General features: G+C 38.1%; 1 protein-coding gene across 1 annotated transcript in view; it reads left to right on the forward strand.

Annotated features, from left to right (window-relative positions):
- CNTNAP2 (contactin associated protein 2) overlaps positions 1–18,529 on the forward strand; it is a gene marked incomplete at both ends in the record, with an annotated part of 2,035,904 nt that overhangs the window by 1,298,754 nt on the left and 718,621 nt on the right. Inside the window, one exon of the mRNA XM_082846865.1 lies at positions 9,595–9,714. Within this exon, the coding sequence (XP_082702991.1) occupies positions 9,595–9,714 (120 nt within the window). The remainder of the gene's footprint in view (positions 1–9,594; positions 9,715–18,529) is intronic.

Here is an 18,529-nt window from a genome sequence, read left to right on the forward strand (position 1 = left end):
ATAGAAAAAAGGATGACATGGCTCTTATGTGCATTAAGATAAATCTTATCCAAAAATGTATAACAGGTTTTTCTGCCTTCTTAAATGAGGAAACAAACAACCTATAGCTTTCTCCTAATGGCCCAGGTCTATCATTATCATGGTCAACTAAATACTTGGCGAGGTAATGCATATTTTTACAGCTTTTTTCCTCTGATATATGTAGGATCAGTTAAACTCACAATAAAGGCCACAGAAGCTTCTGTTGCAGTGTGAATACTTTCATGAAGCAGTTTCAACGTGCCTAGACTAGTGACAGATAGTTCAAGATTCTGGAATATTTAAAAACATTGCTTCCCTGCTTCTCAGCTGTGTGCAGGAAAGCTGACATTACTGACCACTAGATCTCTACTGAAGTGGCTTATTTTGAAGTTAGTGACTCCATCATTCATTTCAGAGATGTCTTTGACAGGACCTCAAGCAACAGGAAGTTTTGTAGGTCACACTTAATCATAATAATAGTCTGATGCTTTTGAGGCCTGTCCCGTTATAAAACAAGCCTGCATGTATATAATCCTCACATCTCAAAAGCAATTGGAGAAGGACACTGTCAGAGAAGTCCTTTATTCTAAATCTAAAGTTAATGCTACTGTCCCCTTGCTGTTTCAGTTTTACCAAAACAGTCATGACTTTTATCCATTGATGGATGTTCTCTGTTGTCGAAGGGATTATCTGTATTTAAATCTTATTTTAACTTGGAGAGAAGAACTCTAACACCACCAATGTTTTAATCACTACACCAGTGCTTAAATAATGAACTAGGTGTAATAATAGATGCTTAGAAAAGATATCCAGTTTATTCTGGCCTTTTGAAATATGAACCATAAACTATTAAGATCATAGAGTGCTTGGCCAAAATGAAACTTGACTATCATCCCATCAAAATCTTCCTTCCTTAAATGAGAAAATTCATACACCTAAAAGTTCAGTCATAAACAGTCCGAGCCATATGGACAGTAAATTACAGAACCAAAACGCAAAATAAGAATTCTGTGTAAAGCAATTATACACCAATAAAGATGTTAAAAAAAAAAAAAGAATTCTGACTTTTAATCTAGACATCTTCCCTCTGTATTACTCTTCCTTACTGCCTTTAATTTGTAGGGGTGCATTTTATTTGTTTTTGATTTGGGTTATATAATACTGTAGACACAACCCTTTCTGCTATGGGGACAGCTTATCTATTTCATTTTCAAGTTTTAATGCTCATATTGTTTAATTGTTTACTTTTCCATCAAATTCAAATGACTTTATTAGGCATTTAAAAATCAGTCATATTGACTCATTCATTAAATTGGATAGACTGTAGTAAAACATTTTTTATAGTAAAACATTGTTTAAGCTGTAAAGTAGTATAAAATATAGTTATCTTTTTATTATTTGAATTACCAGGACAGCTTTACTCAAAATGACTGAAGTTTGCAAAGGGATTAGCACTTTCTAATCAGAGCCAGATTTGATCTTTTGTTAAAGTTCTGTTTATCTAAAAACAATTGCAGAATTTCCTCACTGCATTTTTCTTTTCTAAGCACACATGCACACACTGATAGACATAAGAAAAGTCTACTCTTCCTTTCAAGAGACTCTTCCTCAGTGAAACACACCTCCTCACTTTTCTCCAAGCTATCCTTCAGCAATAAAAACAAAATACCCCCTTTTCCAAGATGAGATTAGTGTAAGCTGTTCAGCATAATTTAAGAGCAGGGACTCTGTAGCCAGAATCCCTGTGTTGGAATTCTGGCTCGGCCTTTTTCTGGGTGAACAATCTTGGACAAGCTAACTAATCTTTCTGTGCAGATGGCACAGACAGAGCACTGAGGACAAACCCTCAGAGAATAGCTCCCTCTATAGACCAGGAGAAGAAAAATGACAGTGCAGGACACAGGAAAGGAGTGGTCAGAGGGGCACGAGCAGGCAGACAAGTGTAAGAGCACAGAAACTTAGAGAAGAATGAGTTTCCATGAGGGCATGGCCAACAGTGACTGAGTCTACTTAAATCACAGAGCATGAGGACTTACTTAGTAAAGTCACTGTGGACATCGGTGGCATTTTTGAAAGTGAGGTAGAAGTGATACCTTCAGATTTGAGGGTGTGAAGGTGTACGTGGTGAAGAAGCAGGAGTTCTCTTATAAACAGGACTAGAGGACAACATGCATATTTTCTTTTTATTTTCTTTCCCATTACCCAAGATAGAGAAGACAGATTAGATAGTACAGATTATCAGACATAGAAGATGGAACCAATGGGAAAAAAAGAGAAGGAAAATCAAGAAAACAGCCATCTTAAATTACCTAAGGACTCCATGGACTAGCGTGGCTTCGGGAAGGAGCAGGAAAGAAGGGTCCCCTCTCCTCTTCCTGCCAAACTCCTGCTCATCCTTTACGACTCGGCTTCAAGTGACTTCACAAATGAAACCTTCCAACTGCCCTAAAGCAAGTTATCCGATCCCTTATCTAAAGTGTCTGAGTATTTTGTTCATATATTTTTTATAACAGAAAATTATACACCATTTTATCTCTCAACATGTCTGCCCCATATATTGGATAACAAATTTCTCAGAGCCAGGATCTAAGGTTCATTCATTTTTTCAAACTTATAGTACAAGGCATAGCACTAGATCTAGTACTATATTAGTAGCTCTTTAAAATAAATTGATGAATTAGCCATAGTAAAGGGAAAAGGACCTGTTTAATTCAGAGTTATATTGAAGGAGGGGGATATAGCCCCTAACACACCTTGAGTCAATGTCCTTGGTCTCATTATTGGGACACAGTAAAAATGAGAGTGAGAAGGTTAAAATAGGAATAGGGGATTAAGTAGATGGAGCAGGAGACAACAGAGGCAACCTCCATAGGCTCTAAGTCAGTCATTAACAGGGTTGCTGCGCTCCATTGTAGAGAGCTGTTAAAGTGAGAAAGCACGAGTTTATCGTGTGCCCGCTTGGTTTTAGAGGGTTTTTTCTTCCCTCCTCATTGTCTTCTATAACCTAAAAGTAATAATGAAGAAAATACAAGGAGAGCTTGCCCAGACTGAGTCATGGAAAAAATGGACAATTTGATGTTCTGTGAAGTGATAGTCAAAGAAGAACCAGAAAAGATATTGACATCACCAAAGAATAAGGCAGTCATGATGTTACAGAGACAAAGAGTTGTAGGCAGTTTTGTAACTAGTATTGCAAAGGTACGGATTGTTGTTTTCTTTAAGGTAGTGCCTTGGAGCCAGTGCAGAGAATGGAGGAATTCGGGAAGGGTCAAACAGAAGGCAGAAATGGATGGATGTGGGTTATAGAGAGAGTAGATTTTATTCTGATTTCCAAAAAATTTTTGAAGGACTTGTCAGGTAAGAAAACTATAAGCTATTGTTTTATTAACAGGAAATCAAAACTTGATCTTTTTTTTTTTCCCCCTTCTAGATTACCCCTTTCCCTTGAGACTAGGACAGGGGAAAGAACCCATTAGAGGATGGTAATGAATAACATCTCACACAGAAGTTACATTCGTGGAAGGATCATGGCATAATATCAGCATGCAGAATATCTGTTTTTAAACCTCTGCTCTCTAACCACCACTATTTGTGGTGTGTCAATTATGAGACAATAGTTCCTCAGGGAAATAATGCAGTTTACTCAGGGCATTCATTCAAGCTTAAAAAAAAATCCAAAGAGACAGAGAACGTATCAGGTTAATATTCAGGTGTTAATGAGGACTTAGGTATTATAAAGCTTACATTGTGCTAATTAAAAATAATTGAACTGTCCTAGAATTAGGGAGATTTCACAGGGGAAGGTCTCAAGGCCACTGCACCTCTTTGGATTTCCAGCTTGGCTGTATACAAACCTCAGTAGTTACCTTAACAGGAATAATTAGATCCTGGGAAAACTAGTTTCTCCAAACAAATGCACTAGAGCCTAATTGAGATAAGAAAGTCAATTTTATCATTTCCAATGAGAAATATCTCTTCCCAAAGGAGAAACTTATTTGTGAAAGACAGATTAAGATCAGAGGTGGCTTTGTGATTAAAAGGGATCAGAATAAGGAGGACGCCAGTGACCATTCTGTTCTGAGTACCACCAACCCGAACATGCCCCAGGCCCCTTTCAAGGGCTGAGAACTACTATATTGTGTTTTTTTTCTGCTATATCCATGTTTTCCATTAAAGGACTTCTTTATTAATTCAAGGTTAGAGTGTCCAGTAAACCAACCTCGCTTTTTAGCACTTTTGTCACCTGGTTCCTACAGCAAGTTTGTAGTAAGTACTGGGTCACCTCCAATATAAGAGAGCAGGAAAGCGAGGCCATTCATAAATTATCAATACTCAACGTGTCATGTTACAGCATTTTTTAGTAAATGAACCATAAAGTTATTTTATGCTTCTTTCCAATTTTATATCAAATCATTGTAAGTGAACTTTTCCCTTTCTGTGCAATCAGGAAAAGACTACTTATGATGTTCCAAAGGTAACCTTTATGTATGTGTTCATTTTTAACTTGGTTCATCCTTGGCCACTTCAAGCGATCCGTATGCTCTAGAAGGTGGTAACAGGAGGGATGTATACCACATGCTTAATTGCCTCTCTCAAAGCATGGAACATAGAAAGGGGCTAGGAGAGCCTTCCCCAGCTCAGCAGCATCGTGAAGATCTAGAGAGCTGTTGCTTTGTACTATTCAGAGCACCCAGCATAAGACCTTGCACACAGTGCACCAAAAGCAACTATTTGACCAGGAGGATATTCTTTCTTAATAGTGATGTTCAGGAACATGGTGGAGAGTCCTCCTCCACGTCACCTCTAGGAAAGCTGGAAGAGCTCAGAGGTGGAGGTGAGGAGAGGTTGGCCCAGTCAGCTGGCAACTGTATGTCTGTATTAGTTTCCTAGAGATACTGTAACAAAGTAACAAACAGGATGACTTAAGGGAAATTTATTGCCTCACGATTTTGAGGCTAGAAATCTGAAGTCAAGCTGTCTGCCTAGTTGGTCCTTCTGTGGGTTGTGAGGGAGAATCTGTTCCATACTTCTCTCCTAGCTTCTGGTAGCCTCAGGCATCCTTTAGTTATGGTTGGCAGTATCCCTGTTGTTTATATTGTCTTCCTATTGTAGGTGTCTGTCTCTGTGTCCAAATTTCCCCTTTTTATAAGGATACCAGTCCAGTTGGATTAGGGGCCACCCTAACGAGCTTATCTTAACTTAATCACCTTCAAATACCTTATTTCCAAATAAAGGTTAGAACTTCAACACCTACTAGGGGATACATTTCAACCCATAGCAGTGTCCTTCTTGAATCATCAATATTTATGTGAAAATTGAAGCCATGGCACAAATCACAGATACGTGCTTCCCTCTCTTTTCCCAGGGACTTGAATGTTTTAATCATATATGTGTGTATGATTAGCTTCCATTCCCCTTGGAATAGTCTCCTAGTTGTTATTAACTTTCCTAACCTATTGTCCACACAGTTGCCAGGAGATACTTCTTAAACACAAAATTGATGATGTTACTACCTTATTTTAGCCTATGGTTACAGAGTAAATACAAACACCTTAGCATGCTAGTTAAGGCCTTTATTGTCATAAATGGAAGATAATATTATACACTTAGGAGCTGTGAAAACAATTTTTAAAGGGGAAATCTTAATAGAGTTGATAACATAAAATATTGTACATCAAAAGCTACATATTCAAGGTAATGCAAAAAACAAGGAAGACAAATATGATGGAACACAGGTTTTAGTTCTGATTTTATCACAGCCAACTTAAGTCAATGGAAAAATGCTGACGATAAAGAAATGGGCAAAAGGCATAACTGTATACCTCACAAAACAGTTTTAAAAACTCTCCAATGGATATGTGAAAATAAATTTTCCAATCAAAAAATACAAATCAAACAATAATAAAAGCTATTTTTTAACCAAGTAAGAAACTATTTTTTTCTTTTGTTTTAAATCAGTCTAACCAGTGCTGGTAAAGATGCATTAACAGGCAAAGTTGTTATTACATTCTCAAGACTCTAAGAATTGACCGTCAGATTTAGAGCTTATTTCGTGGTGGCAGACAGTGAGGGGAGTAACAAGTCCCTGATAACGGCTAATAAAACCTGGCTATTAGGTATCCTGGATTCTGACTATTTACATTAACTTCTCATACCCTTGAAGGAGGTCTAGAAAAGAGGAGAGGGGCCTGGCATTCCAAAAGAATGAAATGCAAACTCCCCAAGTTTACTTCTGGAGCTAGGGAAACAGGAGGTTTTTTTTTTTTTGGTTACTTTTTCAGAATGAATACAAGGAGTATAGATGCTTTTTATATATTTTTTCTTTCTTTCTTTCTTTTTGACCATGAGATATGTGGGATCTTAGTTCCCCAACCAGGGATTGAACACGCACCCTGTGCACTGGACGCGCAGAGTCTTTGGTTTGTCAAGGTTATAGGTTAAAGACAAGCAGAATAATTGTCACACTTTGAAGAAGAAGAAAGAGCTTCTTACTTACCCAGATTTCCCTCATCCACGTGCTTTCAACTCTACTTTTAATCAATTACTTGGGTTAAAGTCCACAGACCTCTTTAAAATGCTTATATGCTTACTTAGAAATGCAGTAGTTACCTATACTTACTATCATCCAATTGTGCTTTCATTTGCATATATTTTTCCTAGTGAGCCAACTAATCATTTATCAAAATCAGAACAGGATGAAGGGTAGGCACATTTTAAGTTTCATTCTGACAGCTTTTCTTAAACATCTACCATGCTAGATCAATATAGAGTAGAAAAGAAAAATACGTTTTCTACACCCTGCCCTCACGACAATTCACAATCTTGTTAGGAAATAAAATTTTCCTATATGGTTTAATTAACTGCGGTCAGTCAAGTCCTAAATTGACTAGTATTACAGTATGTGAGACGAGCAGTGTATGCCCTGGACTATACAGAAAGCTGGACATATTTATTAGGGAAGGTCTCCTTAAGAAAGGAGGAATGTCAGTGGTGCCTAAATAATTATTATATTAACGATAAACAGTCCACCTATTAACTACTATACCTGTGATACCTATCCCCCAGACAAGGCTGAATGAGATTAGGTATCTTTGTCAATGTTATATAAATAGTACTTCGTGGAGTCAGAATTTAAACTCAGATCTGTTTGACAGGAACCCTGTTTCTTACCACTTCTGCCTTCCTAGTTAGCTCTGACTGGGAAGTTTTACAGATTGAGAAAGAGCCTGTAGAAAACCACAAGTAGAGGAGGCAACCCCAGAAAGGGTGAGCATGAGTTACGCAAGTTCCTGTGTCAGATTCGCCTGAGCAGAGAGCAAGGTTGATACTGGCGAGTTGCTAAAACCAAGAGATCTGTAAGGATTATGGAAGGTCTTGCATGCTTAGATGGTGATCTGGGAGATACAGTCAGAGATGTTGAAGAGCCATTACATATTTTTTAAACATAATGAAAGTAATGTTTTAGGATATTGCATAAAAAAGCATAATTGGGTGGGAAGTGAAGAGATATTTGGGTAAAACAATCAATTAATAGGTTGATTGTTGTAAATCAGATACCAGATGGAAGGAAGGTGACTGGGGTGCTGGCAGTGGGGAAAGAGAATGATTATTAAATGATTATTAAATATTAGAAAACAAGGGTGAAAGTTTTTAATGGTAGATCGGCTGAAGAGACAATTGGAAAACCTAAGAATTTGAACCTGACGTTCTGGGTGATTTTGAACTGTACACAAAAATTGTAATAATCTGAAGAAGGATTGTCAAAAATTAATAAGGCAGTTGTTTTTTTTCAGAGACTGAATTTAAGTCATTCTTTCTTGCTTCCTAACTACATCCACCCACCTAGTCTCTGTGTTCTGTTGATCTTAAATCCCATCTACTTTATCCTGCCTTGTTTGCTTTATCCTTCCTCACAATCTTCTATACCTCTGGCCATCTTTCAATAGGCCTATAGGCCTATTGCTATAGCAGTTACAACCAACATGCTCTCATTACTCACTTCTCTAAGAGCTATTGCTTTGCTACAAGGAACTTTCTTTCTAAAACCTACGTCAAATTATGGCATCTTTCTGCTGAAAGTTTTAAAATATTTCTTCAGTGTTTTATTGCATTATTTTATTTGGTATGGCATTCAGAATTAAAGCGACCATAGTTTATTATCCAAATAAGACAACTGGGAGATTGAAAGTGGCATATTAATAATTATACTCAGACAAAAGGTGTATGGGCTGTGCTTAACTTTCTAGCCACATCCTCTTCTGACAGCACTTCTTGCATGAGCAGTGCACGAGTACTGAGTGAACAGTCCCTACTCCAAAGGTCCCCAATCTGTGTTGTTCACAGCTGTGCTTGTGTTGCCTAATCTACTGCTCACATCATATGGGCTCAATAACTATTTGCGGAAGGAAGGAAGTGGGAAGCAAGCCTTGAGTAAATCAAAGAGTTTCTGAACTGTTTTAGTCTAGTGTGTTGTGTTTGTTGAAATGAAATAGAATTTAAGGTCTAGCACCCTTGGGAAGAGGAAACCATGGAAAGCCAAAGGGAAGCACAGAGAACATGGGAGAGGAAAGTAGAAAAGGGAAGTCCCAGAATCAGACCTCCTACTTCATAGCTTAGCAAAGGACAGATGCTAGGAGTATTGAATTCAAGGGCACTTTACCAAAAGACTCTGCTTATCAGATAGATAGATTTTTTACCAGAAATAGTTCTTAGTTTTGTAAAGAGGTCTGTCAAATTCATCATATATGTCAATGCAGAGCTATTAAAAAGAAGTTTTCACAATAGTGTTTTAGAAGTTCCAGCTATAAAGGAGGTATGTAAATGTCCATTTTGCACTTCTGAAAACAGGTGCAGTCTCTATGAGAAAAGAAAATGTGTTAGGAGAATGGGAACAAAAAGGAAAATGATGAAAAAGAACCTACAATCTAATTACATAAATGTCAGTTTTCTACAAAAACTAGATTTGATGTAATTAAAGCACACCTGTAACAAGTAAAATGAAACAGACATATCTTTCCATTTTCCTGAAATAAAGGAAGATTAGAAATCACGTGGTATTTGTGGGAGATTTATACTAAATATGCAAAAAAAAAAGTTCCCCTGTGTGTGTGTGCATGAGAGAGAGAGAGAGAGAGAGAGAGAGAGAGAGAGAGAGAGATTTTCTCTTATCTCTTAGCTGATAGCCCAATAGTACAGCCAATATTCATGGCCTTTCAGTAAAGTCCCTTACAGTAAGGAGATGATATCTATAAATAAGTATAAATTAAATAGTTTTCAATGATTGTGAGCACCTGTGAAACAAACATTACATTTGTTTAACAATGTATTGATTGTTTTAGACCTTTCCCCAACTAAAGCCATAGCAGGAACTTACTATCTTTGTTTGTTAGGTCAGAACCAATGCTTCTAGACTAAAAATCAGATTATGAGTTTAAATGTAGAGAAAAGAGTGCTCTTTCTAACAAGAGGCTACTCTCCTAAACAGTGGTTTGATAGCATTTGATCTGCTACTGGGGCATTTATCTGGAGAGACATTTTTTGGGTGCTGTGCTCACATAGGCTGTTTCGTTCCAGCCATCTATGAGCCTTCCTGTGAAGCCTACAAACACCTAGGCCAGACATCAAATTACTACTGGATAGATCCTGATGGCAGTGGACCTCTGGGGCCTCTGAAAGTTTACTGCAACATGACAGGTAACTATGCCATATTTATGTTTCATGAAGATTGCTTTTCTGTCTGTTGAGAATAAATAGCACCACTGAAGTTTGTTTCTTCTGTGCTGTATTCTTATCATAATGTGTAATAAGCTAAATATTGCTGGCTTTGTTAGGCTAAATGGTGAAATGTATTTCAATGCTAGGTTTTCAAAAAAAGTCTACCTTCTGATTTGAACGGTGAATAATTAGTGTTTTAAAAAATCAGCATGTAGAGGAAAAACTAGAAAGTAAAATTACAAGGTTGAAGTCTACAGAAAGAACTAGCTCATGAAGCATCCTCCGCAAGAACCTAGACTGGGGAAGGTTAGTATCACCTCTCAAACCATCCACACTGCCCGCGTGAAAGGAAGCTCAGAGGTCACGCCAAACCTTCCTCTGCTTGCCATGGTTATACAAGGAGCCGTTCTGGGTACTGAAAGCCCATTCTGGCACTAGCAAAACTTACCTGCCACTTTCATGTAATTTTTCTGGGGAAGAGAGCCTAGTTTTTCTTCACTTCCATATTAAATTTCAGGGCTATGAAATGAGATTGTGGGTTCCCACAGTCATATGTAAGATGTACAGATCTGTAAGATAAGAGCACACCTTCCATCAGACACTTGGTAGCATCTTGCCCTCCAAAAATCTAGAGAAGTGTGTGGGGCGAGCACTGTTTACTAGCTCCAGGAGAGGATCAGCATTTGATATGAACTCCTGAGGCATATGGTGATAAGGATAATGGTTATATGATGCTACTGATGATGATTGCTGCATGGACGGTTTACCATGTATCGGGTACCACAATAACTGCTTTATTCAGATAACCTGGTTTATATTCTGGGTTTATATTCTGGCTCTGTTAATCACCAGATATATAATCTTGGGCAACTTATTAACTGTATTAATTTCAATAAGCCTTGGTATGTTTTTCTTTGAAATTGATTAATAATAATATCTACCTCATAGCATTATTGTACGAATGAGATAAGGTAATCTACATGTGGTTCTTAGCATATTGTCTGACACATAATAAACTTTCAGAAAAGGTTGCCAGGAGTTAGGTATAATTATTTTTTAAAGAAGTTAGAGAGTTAAATAACTCACTTATATTATTCAGGCAAAATTCTAATTCCAGTATGTTTGAGGCCAATGGTTCTTAAATCCAGCTATGCTTCAGAAACATTTATGGAGTTTTGTCTTCCCATACAAACCTGTTGGCTCCATCTCAGGAGACTGACTCAGTAGGTGTGAAGTGCAAATAGGATTGTGCGCCTAGAACTAAGAGCCCTAAACAGTGCTGTAGACAAGCAGACCCCTGTGGAGAACTCGGCAATGTCAGGAAGACAGACATGGCACAAAACGGAAGGGAGAATGATGAGGTGTGGAAGGTGGGTAGAGAAAATGGTAAAGTGAGAGCTACTGTCCCCAAATTTCCCCCCATGTCAAGACTCTAAGCGTGCCCCAGAGAAATAATTCACTTACCAGAAAGCTTGACCCAAGAGTTCATTGATTGTTGGACTTGTCAATGCACTCAGGTACTTTCTTCTTTACCTTCATTCTAATCTTACTTCAACTAAAGTAGAATCCATGAGAGCTAGACTTAATCCAAAAGACTCTTGATGTTGACTTCTCAAAACTATTGTCAGCTATTAACCTTAAGGGAAATCAGGGCATCCTGAATGGGCTTGGACAATTAAGAAGTTACTTTAGTTACTTTCCTATATGCCTTTTCAGAAAAGAACTAGAAAACTAAACAAAACCATAATGTATACGATCCTCATATGAAGAACACACAAAATGGAAGAGCATTTTTTCCTTTTTTGGGGGGGGGAGAGATCACTTTTCTGTGAATTGAAGGCCTAATGTGGAAACACAGATCTCCTCTTCATCAATACCTCCTTTAAAGAGTATGACTACAGTTTGACCTAATACTCTAGATTCAGTCTAAGTGGTGAAAAGAACAGCATGATTTCTGCAGCTAGAAGATTTTTTTTCTATCGTCAAGATAGTTATGAGCACCAGTGTTTCAGGGACCCTTGAAGGCCATCAGGTACTCTTTGGCCTCTTGCAACCCATTAACCCTTCCTTCATCTGGAAAGAGCATGAACTTGACCCATTAGGAAAACATGGCACCACAGAGCTTGGCTTGGGCTGTTGCTTTTCCAAGAGATACATGTTGAAGAAGAGGAGGAAGTGACAGCATGAGATAGTCTATGAATCTTGAGATATCACTGTATGGTCATGAGAAATTGTATATGCACCTTAATTCACAACATTTGTATTAAAGAATAGAGCTGTCCCACTTCTTAGTGACCCAAATGTAATTGAGTGTTTATCACTGTTGAATACATCACATATTTTTAAAATGGGAGCAAGATATCCTCTCTGGGGAAGAAGCAGTGTCTTGGCAGTGATCAGTCTCTTTTTCCTCCTTCTTACTAAGATGAGGGAGAGTTTTTCACTTGTACAGACATAGTGAATATATGAGTCTTGATTTTGGTTTCTCGACACTGGAGGAACTTTACTGGCAGGTAATATCTGATGTAAATTTGGGTAGAAATGAAAAGTCACTCTGTTGGAAATCACTTCTGATTTATAATTATTCTTTGGAATACTAAACTTTAAATTCACTTACTAATTAAAATATAAAACAAAATGAAAACACAATTAATTTAGGGCCTGGCAAGAAGAAGGTAGTGTCCTCTGACTTTTAGAAAAGAAGTTCCTCCAAATAATCATTACAACATCACTGCTTGCTAATATCTCCAAGTTTTATGTTTGTTTAACACTACCAAATAAGTAAGTTGTTCCTCATCTTATCCTTATTACATTTTCCGTTGAATCACAGGGAAGACTTGAAGTTTGTCCCTGTTAGAGTATTTTACTGTTGGATTCAGTCCAAACTGTCAGCATATATATCTCTTGGCATCTCAGATACTGTTAAATTCTCAATTTCTCCTTCCCAGTGCCTCTTGCAAATCATTATTCTTTCCATTCCTCAAACCACCATCCTGATTCAGACCCTCAGTTGTTGGGTTTAGGTTATTCTAGTAATGTCCCAACTGGCCCCTGTTGGTTTACAGCCTTGGGAGTTCCCCAGGTGAAATCTGAAACTGGACCCTGTACGTGGAAGGCAAGGAGAGACTGAGAAGGAGGCAGACCCTCTAGATTGGTAGGTGACGGTTTAATAAGCAAGGGAACTTTACTTACAAGGCTTGTCTTGGGCGACACAATAGGAGTAGATTTCTGCACCCAACCCACAGGATCTTAAAAGTTTATATCGAGGCCTTGACAGGTTCAGTGACATATTCAGTCCAGATGGTCTCAACACCTACCTCTCGCAAGGATTTACTCCCTGAAAGGGCTGCTTGCCTGGGAATAGTAGGTGGGATGTACATTCCAAGGACAGGGGAGTGGTGAGGAGCCTCCGGTTGCCAGGGTTCTGCTTAAGGGTCAGCTGGCAGTCACATTCTCTCCATGACCTCCTCCAACAGTCCCTTCAACTCCAATATTTTCCTACTGCCCCTGCCTCCATGCCACCTGTCAGCAGGCTGCTAGATGAATGCTCCTAACACACCACTGTGATCATATGACCACTGTGCTCCATCCCAACTACTGAATAATGGGAAAGGGCCTCAACTTAGCATTCAACTTCCTTCACGTTTAATACAAACTTTCTAGCACTGTCTTTTTTCTACCCTGCTTCTTTATGGCCATCCCATGCTCCAATCAGAGTAGAGTTTCCATCATTCCCTAAATTCAGTTTGGCTTGTTTTACACTAAATTTCACGACAGTCTCCCTGTGTACAATATTCTCTCCTGAAACTCTCTATAAAATACTTATCTCTCAAGAGTTTTCTGGAATCCTAAACTCCTCCATGAAGCTCTTCCTCATCTTCAATATACCCTTCACCACCAAATGACCATTGTAAACTCTTTTATCGATCAAAACCTTTCCTCTTTTATTTTTAATTTTTATTTTATATTGGGGTATAGTTGATTAACAACGTTGTGTTAGTTTCAGGTGTACAGCAAAGTGACTCAGTTATACATATACTTGTATTGATATCTATTCTTTTTCAAATTCTTTTCCCATTTGGGTTATTACAGAATATTGAGTAGTGTTCCCTGTGTTATACAGTAGGTCCTTGTTGTTTATCTATTTTAAATATAGCAATGTGTAGGTGTCAATCCCAAACTCCCAATCTATTCCTCCCCCGCCCGACCCTTCTACCCTGGTAGTCATAAGTTCATTCTCTAAGTCTGTGAGTCTGTTTCTGTTTTGTAAATAAGTTCATTTGTATCATTTTTAAAAATTATGCATATAAGTGATATCATATGGTATTTGTCTTTCTCTGTCTGACTTACTTAGGATGACCATCTCCAGGTCCATCCATGTTGTTACAAATGGCATTATTTCATTCTTTTTAATGACTGAGTAATATTCCATTGTATATATGTACCACATCTTCTTTATCCATTCATCTGTTGATGGACATTTAGGTTGCTTCCATGTCTTGGCTAGTGTAAACAATGCTGCAGTGAACATTGGGATGCATTTATCCTTTCGAACTATGTTTTTCTCTGGATATATGCCTAAGAATGCGATTGCTGGATCATGTGACAACTCCATTTTTAGTTTTTTGAGGAACCTCCATACTGTTCTCGATATTGGCTGCACCAGTTTACATTCCCACCAACAATGTAGGAGGGTACCCTATTCACCACACCCTCTGCAGCCTTTGTTATTTATAGATTTTTCAATGATGGCCATTCTGACCAGTGTGAGGTGGTCTCTGTATTATTTCTTACACTGCATGTAAAATTTACATTATCTAAAAGAAAATTTTTAATTAAAAATGTAATGTACACACACACACACACACACACACACACACACACACACACACAAACCCCAAAATGTGAATTTCTTCATAGACTTTGTGAAAAGAAAAAAGAACAGAATATTTAAGCATCCCTCTAGGATCCTTTTTCTAGGTTTTTTCATTTCTATATTCACTGTGTGCCAGGAACTGTGCCATGTGAGAACAAATGGATATAATAAATGCCTTCATGGTATTCACAACCAACAATAAAAAGAAGCACTAAAAAAGTAAATTTTCTGTAGAGAAAAATAATGGAATTGTGAGGAATGGTTTATTTTGGATACAGGATTTTTTAAAAAACCTCCCTAGGAAGCAACATGTTAGCCAAAATCTAGCATGTGAAAAGAGACAAGGCACTCAAAAAGGTGAGGAAGGGGAATGAGCCCTGAAAAATTATACCCCAAAGAGTGAAAGAGATCATTTCCTTCCAAGGAACTGAAACCCCAGTGGCTGAAGCATAATGAGCCTATAGGGGGGCCCAAAATGAAGTGGGGAGATGGGCAGTGGCCAGGTGGTGGTGCAGGAAAAAAATCTGGTTTTTACTTTTTCAATTATATTTCAATGTAGTGGGTGGGAATCTATGGAAAGTTTTTAAACAGGAGAATGAGAGGGTCTCAATTAAAACTACCACTTGGGAGTACCATGAGTGACAGACTGAAAGCACTGGGACCAGTTCTGAGGCTATTGTAAAAGTCCAGGGAAGAAAAGAAGCTCCTTTGGACTAGAGTGGTGATAGTTTAAGTGATGAATAAGAGATGAATTTCAGATGTACTTTGAAGGAAGCATTGTCAGGATTGGTGACAGATGGGAGAAGGATGGTTAAAGCCAGTTGTGAAGAATAACTCCTGGGGCTTCCCTGGTGGCGCAGTGGTTAAGAATCTGCCTGCCAATGCAGGGGACACGGGTTCAAGCCCTGGTCCAGGAACATCCCACATGCCATGGAGCAACTAAGCCCATGCGCCACAACTACTGAGCATGTGCTCTAGAGCCTGTGAGCCACAACTACTGAGCTCATGTGCCACAGCTACTGCAGCCTGCGCGCCTAGAGCCTGTGCTCCACAACAAGAGAAGCCACCACAATGAGAAACCCACGCACCGCAACAAAGAGTAACCCCCACTCGCCACAACTAGAGAAAGCCCGCATGCAGCAGTGAAGACCCAACACAGCCAAAAATAAATAACTAAATAATAAGATAAATTTTAAAAAATATATATTAAAAAGAGCAAAATACTTAACAACAACAAAAAGAATAACTCCTGAATATATAACTGGATGAATAATAAAATGAAATGAAAATAACTGGATGAATTACAGTGCCATATGGCTGATGTGGGAAATTAAGGAAAGAACAGATTTAGAGGAATTTCAAGAATTCAGTTTTGACCTATTTAAATATGAAGTGCTATATGCCATCTCAATTGAGATGCAAATTTTTCAGTTGGACAAGCCCCAAAAGGATGTATGTGTTAGAGACATAAATGTCCTAATTGTTAGCATATGAATATATGAGAAATGATAATATCACTTAGGGGATGATGTAAACAGGGAAAAGACATCTGCAAAATGAGCTCCTAGGAAATCAGTAGATAGGTCAGATTTCTAGTGATGAAATAGTCTGTATGTAGGAGAATGTATAAGTAAGTGGAAGAAAAGTGTCTAAGAGAATTTTAGGGACAAATGGGTCACCCTTATGGATGTCGAATTGACTGCTTGGGTCGTAAAGAATGAGAAAAAGACTGGGAGGATGGAGAGTGATTTTGAATCAATGCAAATGTATATAATGAATGAGCAGGACCCAGTGGGGCCTTCCTGGGTTCAGACTCCCCCCACCCTCCATGCCCCCCACCTCTTATTTGTAAAAAAAAAGCTTTAGCCTCCTACTCCTTCACCGAGTTCCAAAGAGCAAATTTAATCAGAGAAGTGAGAAAATGAGAAGGTGCAGAAACAAAGGAAAATAGTCAAGCAAGACGAAATAATAATAGTTTAGCCATGAAACAAAGTCAAAAACATTTAGTTCTTCCTCAAGGGCTATGGATAATATCCTGAGCCATATCCTTGAGTTATTTTGCAGATACTAAAACCCCCCCCCCACCAGATGGAAGAACTTAACTACATGCTGACCACCAGTATGTAGACCCCAGACAGGTTGGAACCAAAAGGTTGATCATTGAGATTCCTGAAACATCACCCTGTTACCTCACCATCAACCAATCAGAGAATTGTGCAGGAGCTGATCAGGCACCCTACAACTCACACCCGTCATGTTGCCTTTCAAAACTGTTACCTGAAAGCCATTGAGAAGTTCAGGTATTTTGAACATGAGCTGCCCATACTCCTTTCTTGGTGCTTTCCAATAAACTCTGTACTTTCCTTCACTACAACCTAGTGTCAGTAGAGTGGCTTTGCTACACGTTCAGTGAGTGGACCCAAGTTTGGTTCAATAACAAAAATAAATCAACTTGTAACATGCTTTATATGGGATGCAAAGCGGTTGAAACTTGGCAAGCAATTGATGATACTGTATTTTCAAAGCATGGCTTTGGCAGCTGGGAATAGGGTTTTCCAAAGGAGACCCATACATGAGACAGGGAAACAAGTCAGAAAGCCTCTGTTGTAATACAGGAGTTAAAGTTGAGATTCAAGGTGGTGGCTGACAGGTAAAGGAGAGGATTGATTTGATGGATATTTAGAAAGTTGAGTTGACCAGACTGTGGCTGGAGATTGGAGTTGAAAATGATTCCCAAGTTTCTGCCTTGAGTAGCCCCATGTGAGGGAGTACAGAAGAGCAGGGACAGATCAGAAAAAGGTGGGCTTCTATGTTGTCTTCAGTGTCTGTAATTCAGCCTCTTGGAGCTGTGCTGTGGGCAGATACTATACAGATTCCCTGAAGACTTTAAACACAATTAATCTCTGTCTCAGTTTCCTTATAAATAGAGTAGGAATTGGAATGAGTTGATCTCTACACTGCCTTCTATTCTTAAAAAAAAAAAAGTCTATTATTGCCATGGAACATGAAAGAAAAATATCACTATTCAAATAATTGAGAGCAAAATCCTCTTGCCTCAAACAAGCTTGAATTTATTCATTTCTTGGCCATGTTTGACATAAATTGGCACTGTTCATTTTTTATCAAAAAGCGGTTCTTCTACTATGCAATTCTCCTTTTGACTATCTGCAGTTCAACGCTTCATCACTTGGAAATTAGGGGGTGCCCTAAATGACAGCATCTCAAGTGCTCAGTTGACATTGAGGGAATATATTCATTGAATCTTTTGTAGGAGAATTCATCATTCTGTGCAAGTCAAAGCCTGGTTTCCTTTTTTAGATCTTAGGGCACATTATAAAATGTGGTCATTGTTCTCCTCACCTTCCGTCTCAATTTTTATCACCTCTCTGAAAATTTGGTATCATAAATATAATTTTAATGCATATATACTATCATACATTTCTAATATTGACCTCTTTCTTTTGTACATTTTTCTCGCATTTCAGTTTATTTCTATTTCCTTAAGATGCTTACCAACATCTTCTAGAAACATTGAACTTTTATATTTAAAGCTTCATTTAGTTCTCTCTGCCCAGTGATAATAACAATAGTAAATAAAGCTAGATCCAGCTATTATCCTTGGAAAATTACTGCTTATCCCTAAATCAAAAACAATGTTTTCCTTAATATTCTATCCTCGAATTCATCTTTATAACTCTCTTTGCATTTATATTTAATTTTTTAAAATTTAAGTAAACATCTGTGCTATACGGTGTGAAGTTTAAAGTCCAAATAAGGAACACCTCCTGCATTCTTCCTAGCACGACTTTTGTAGTTTTATCAAAAAGCCATCAAGCTTGTTTACATAATTTGTGCTTTATAAAGCCCTGGGATTTAGCTGATCAAATTCTATTATTCTCTATAATGGTAAAAGCTGTT

Source organism: Leucopleurus acutus, assembly GCF_964270905.1.
Source record: "Leucopleurus acutus genome assembly, chromosome: 9".
Taxonomy (NCBI): Eukaryota; Metazoa; Chordata; class Mammalia; order Artiodactyla; family Delphinidae; genus Leucopleurus; species Leucopleurus acutus.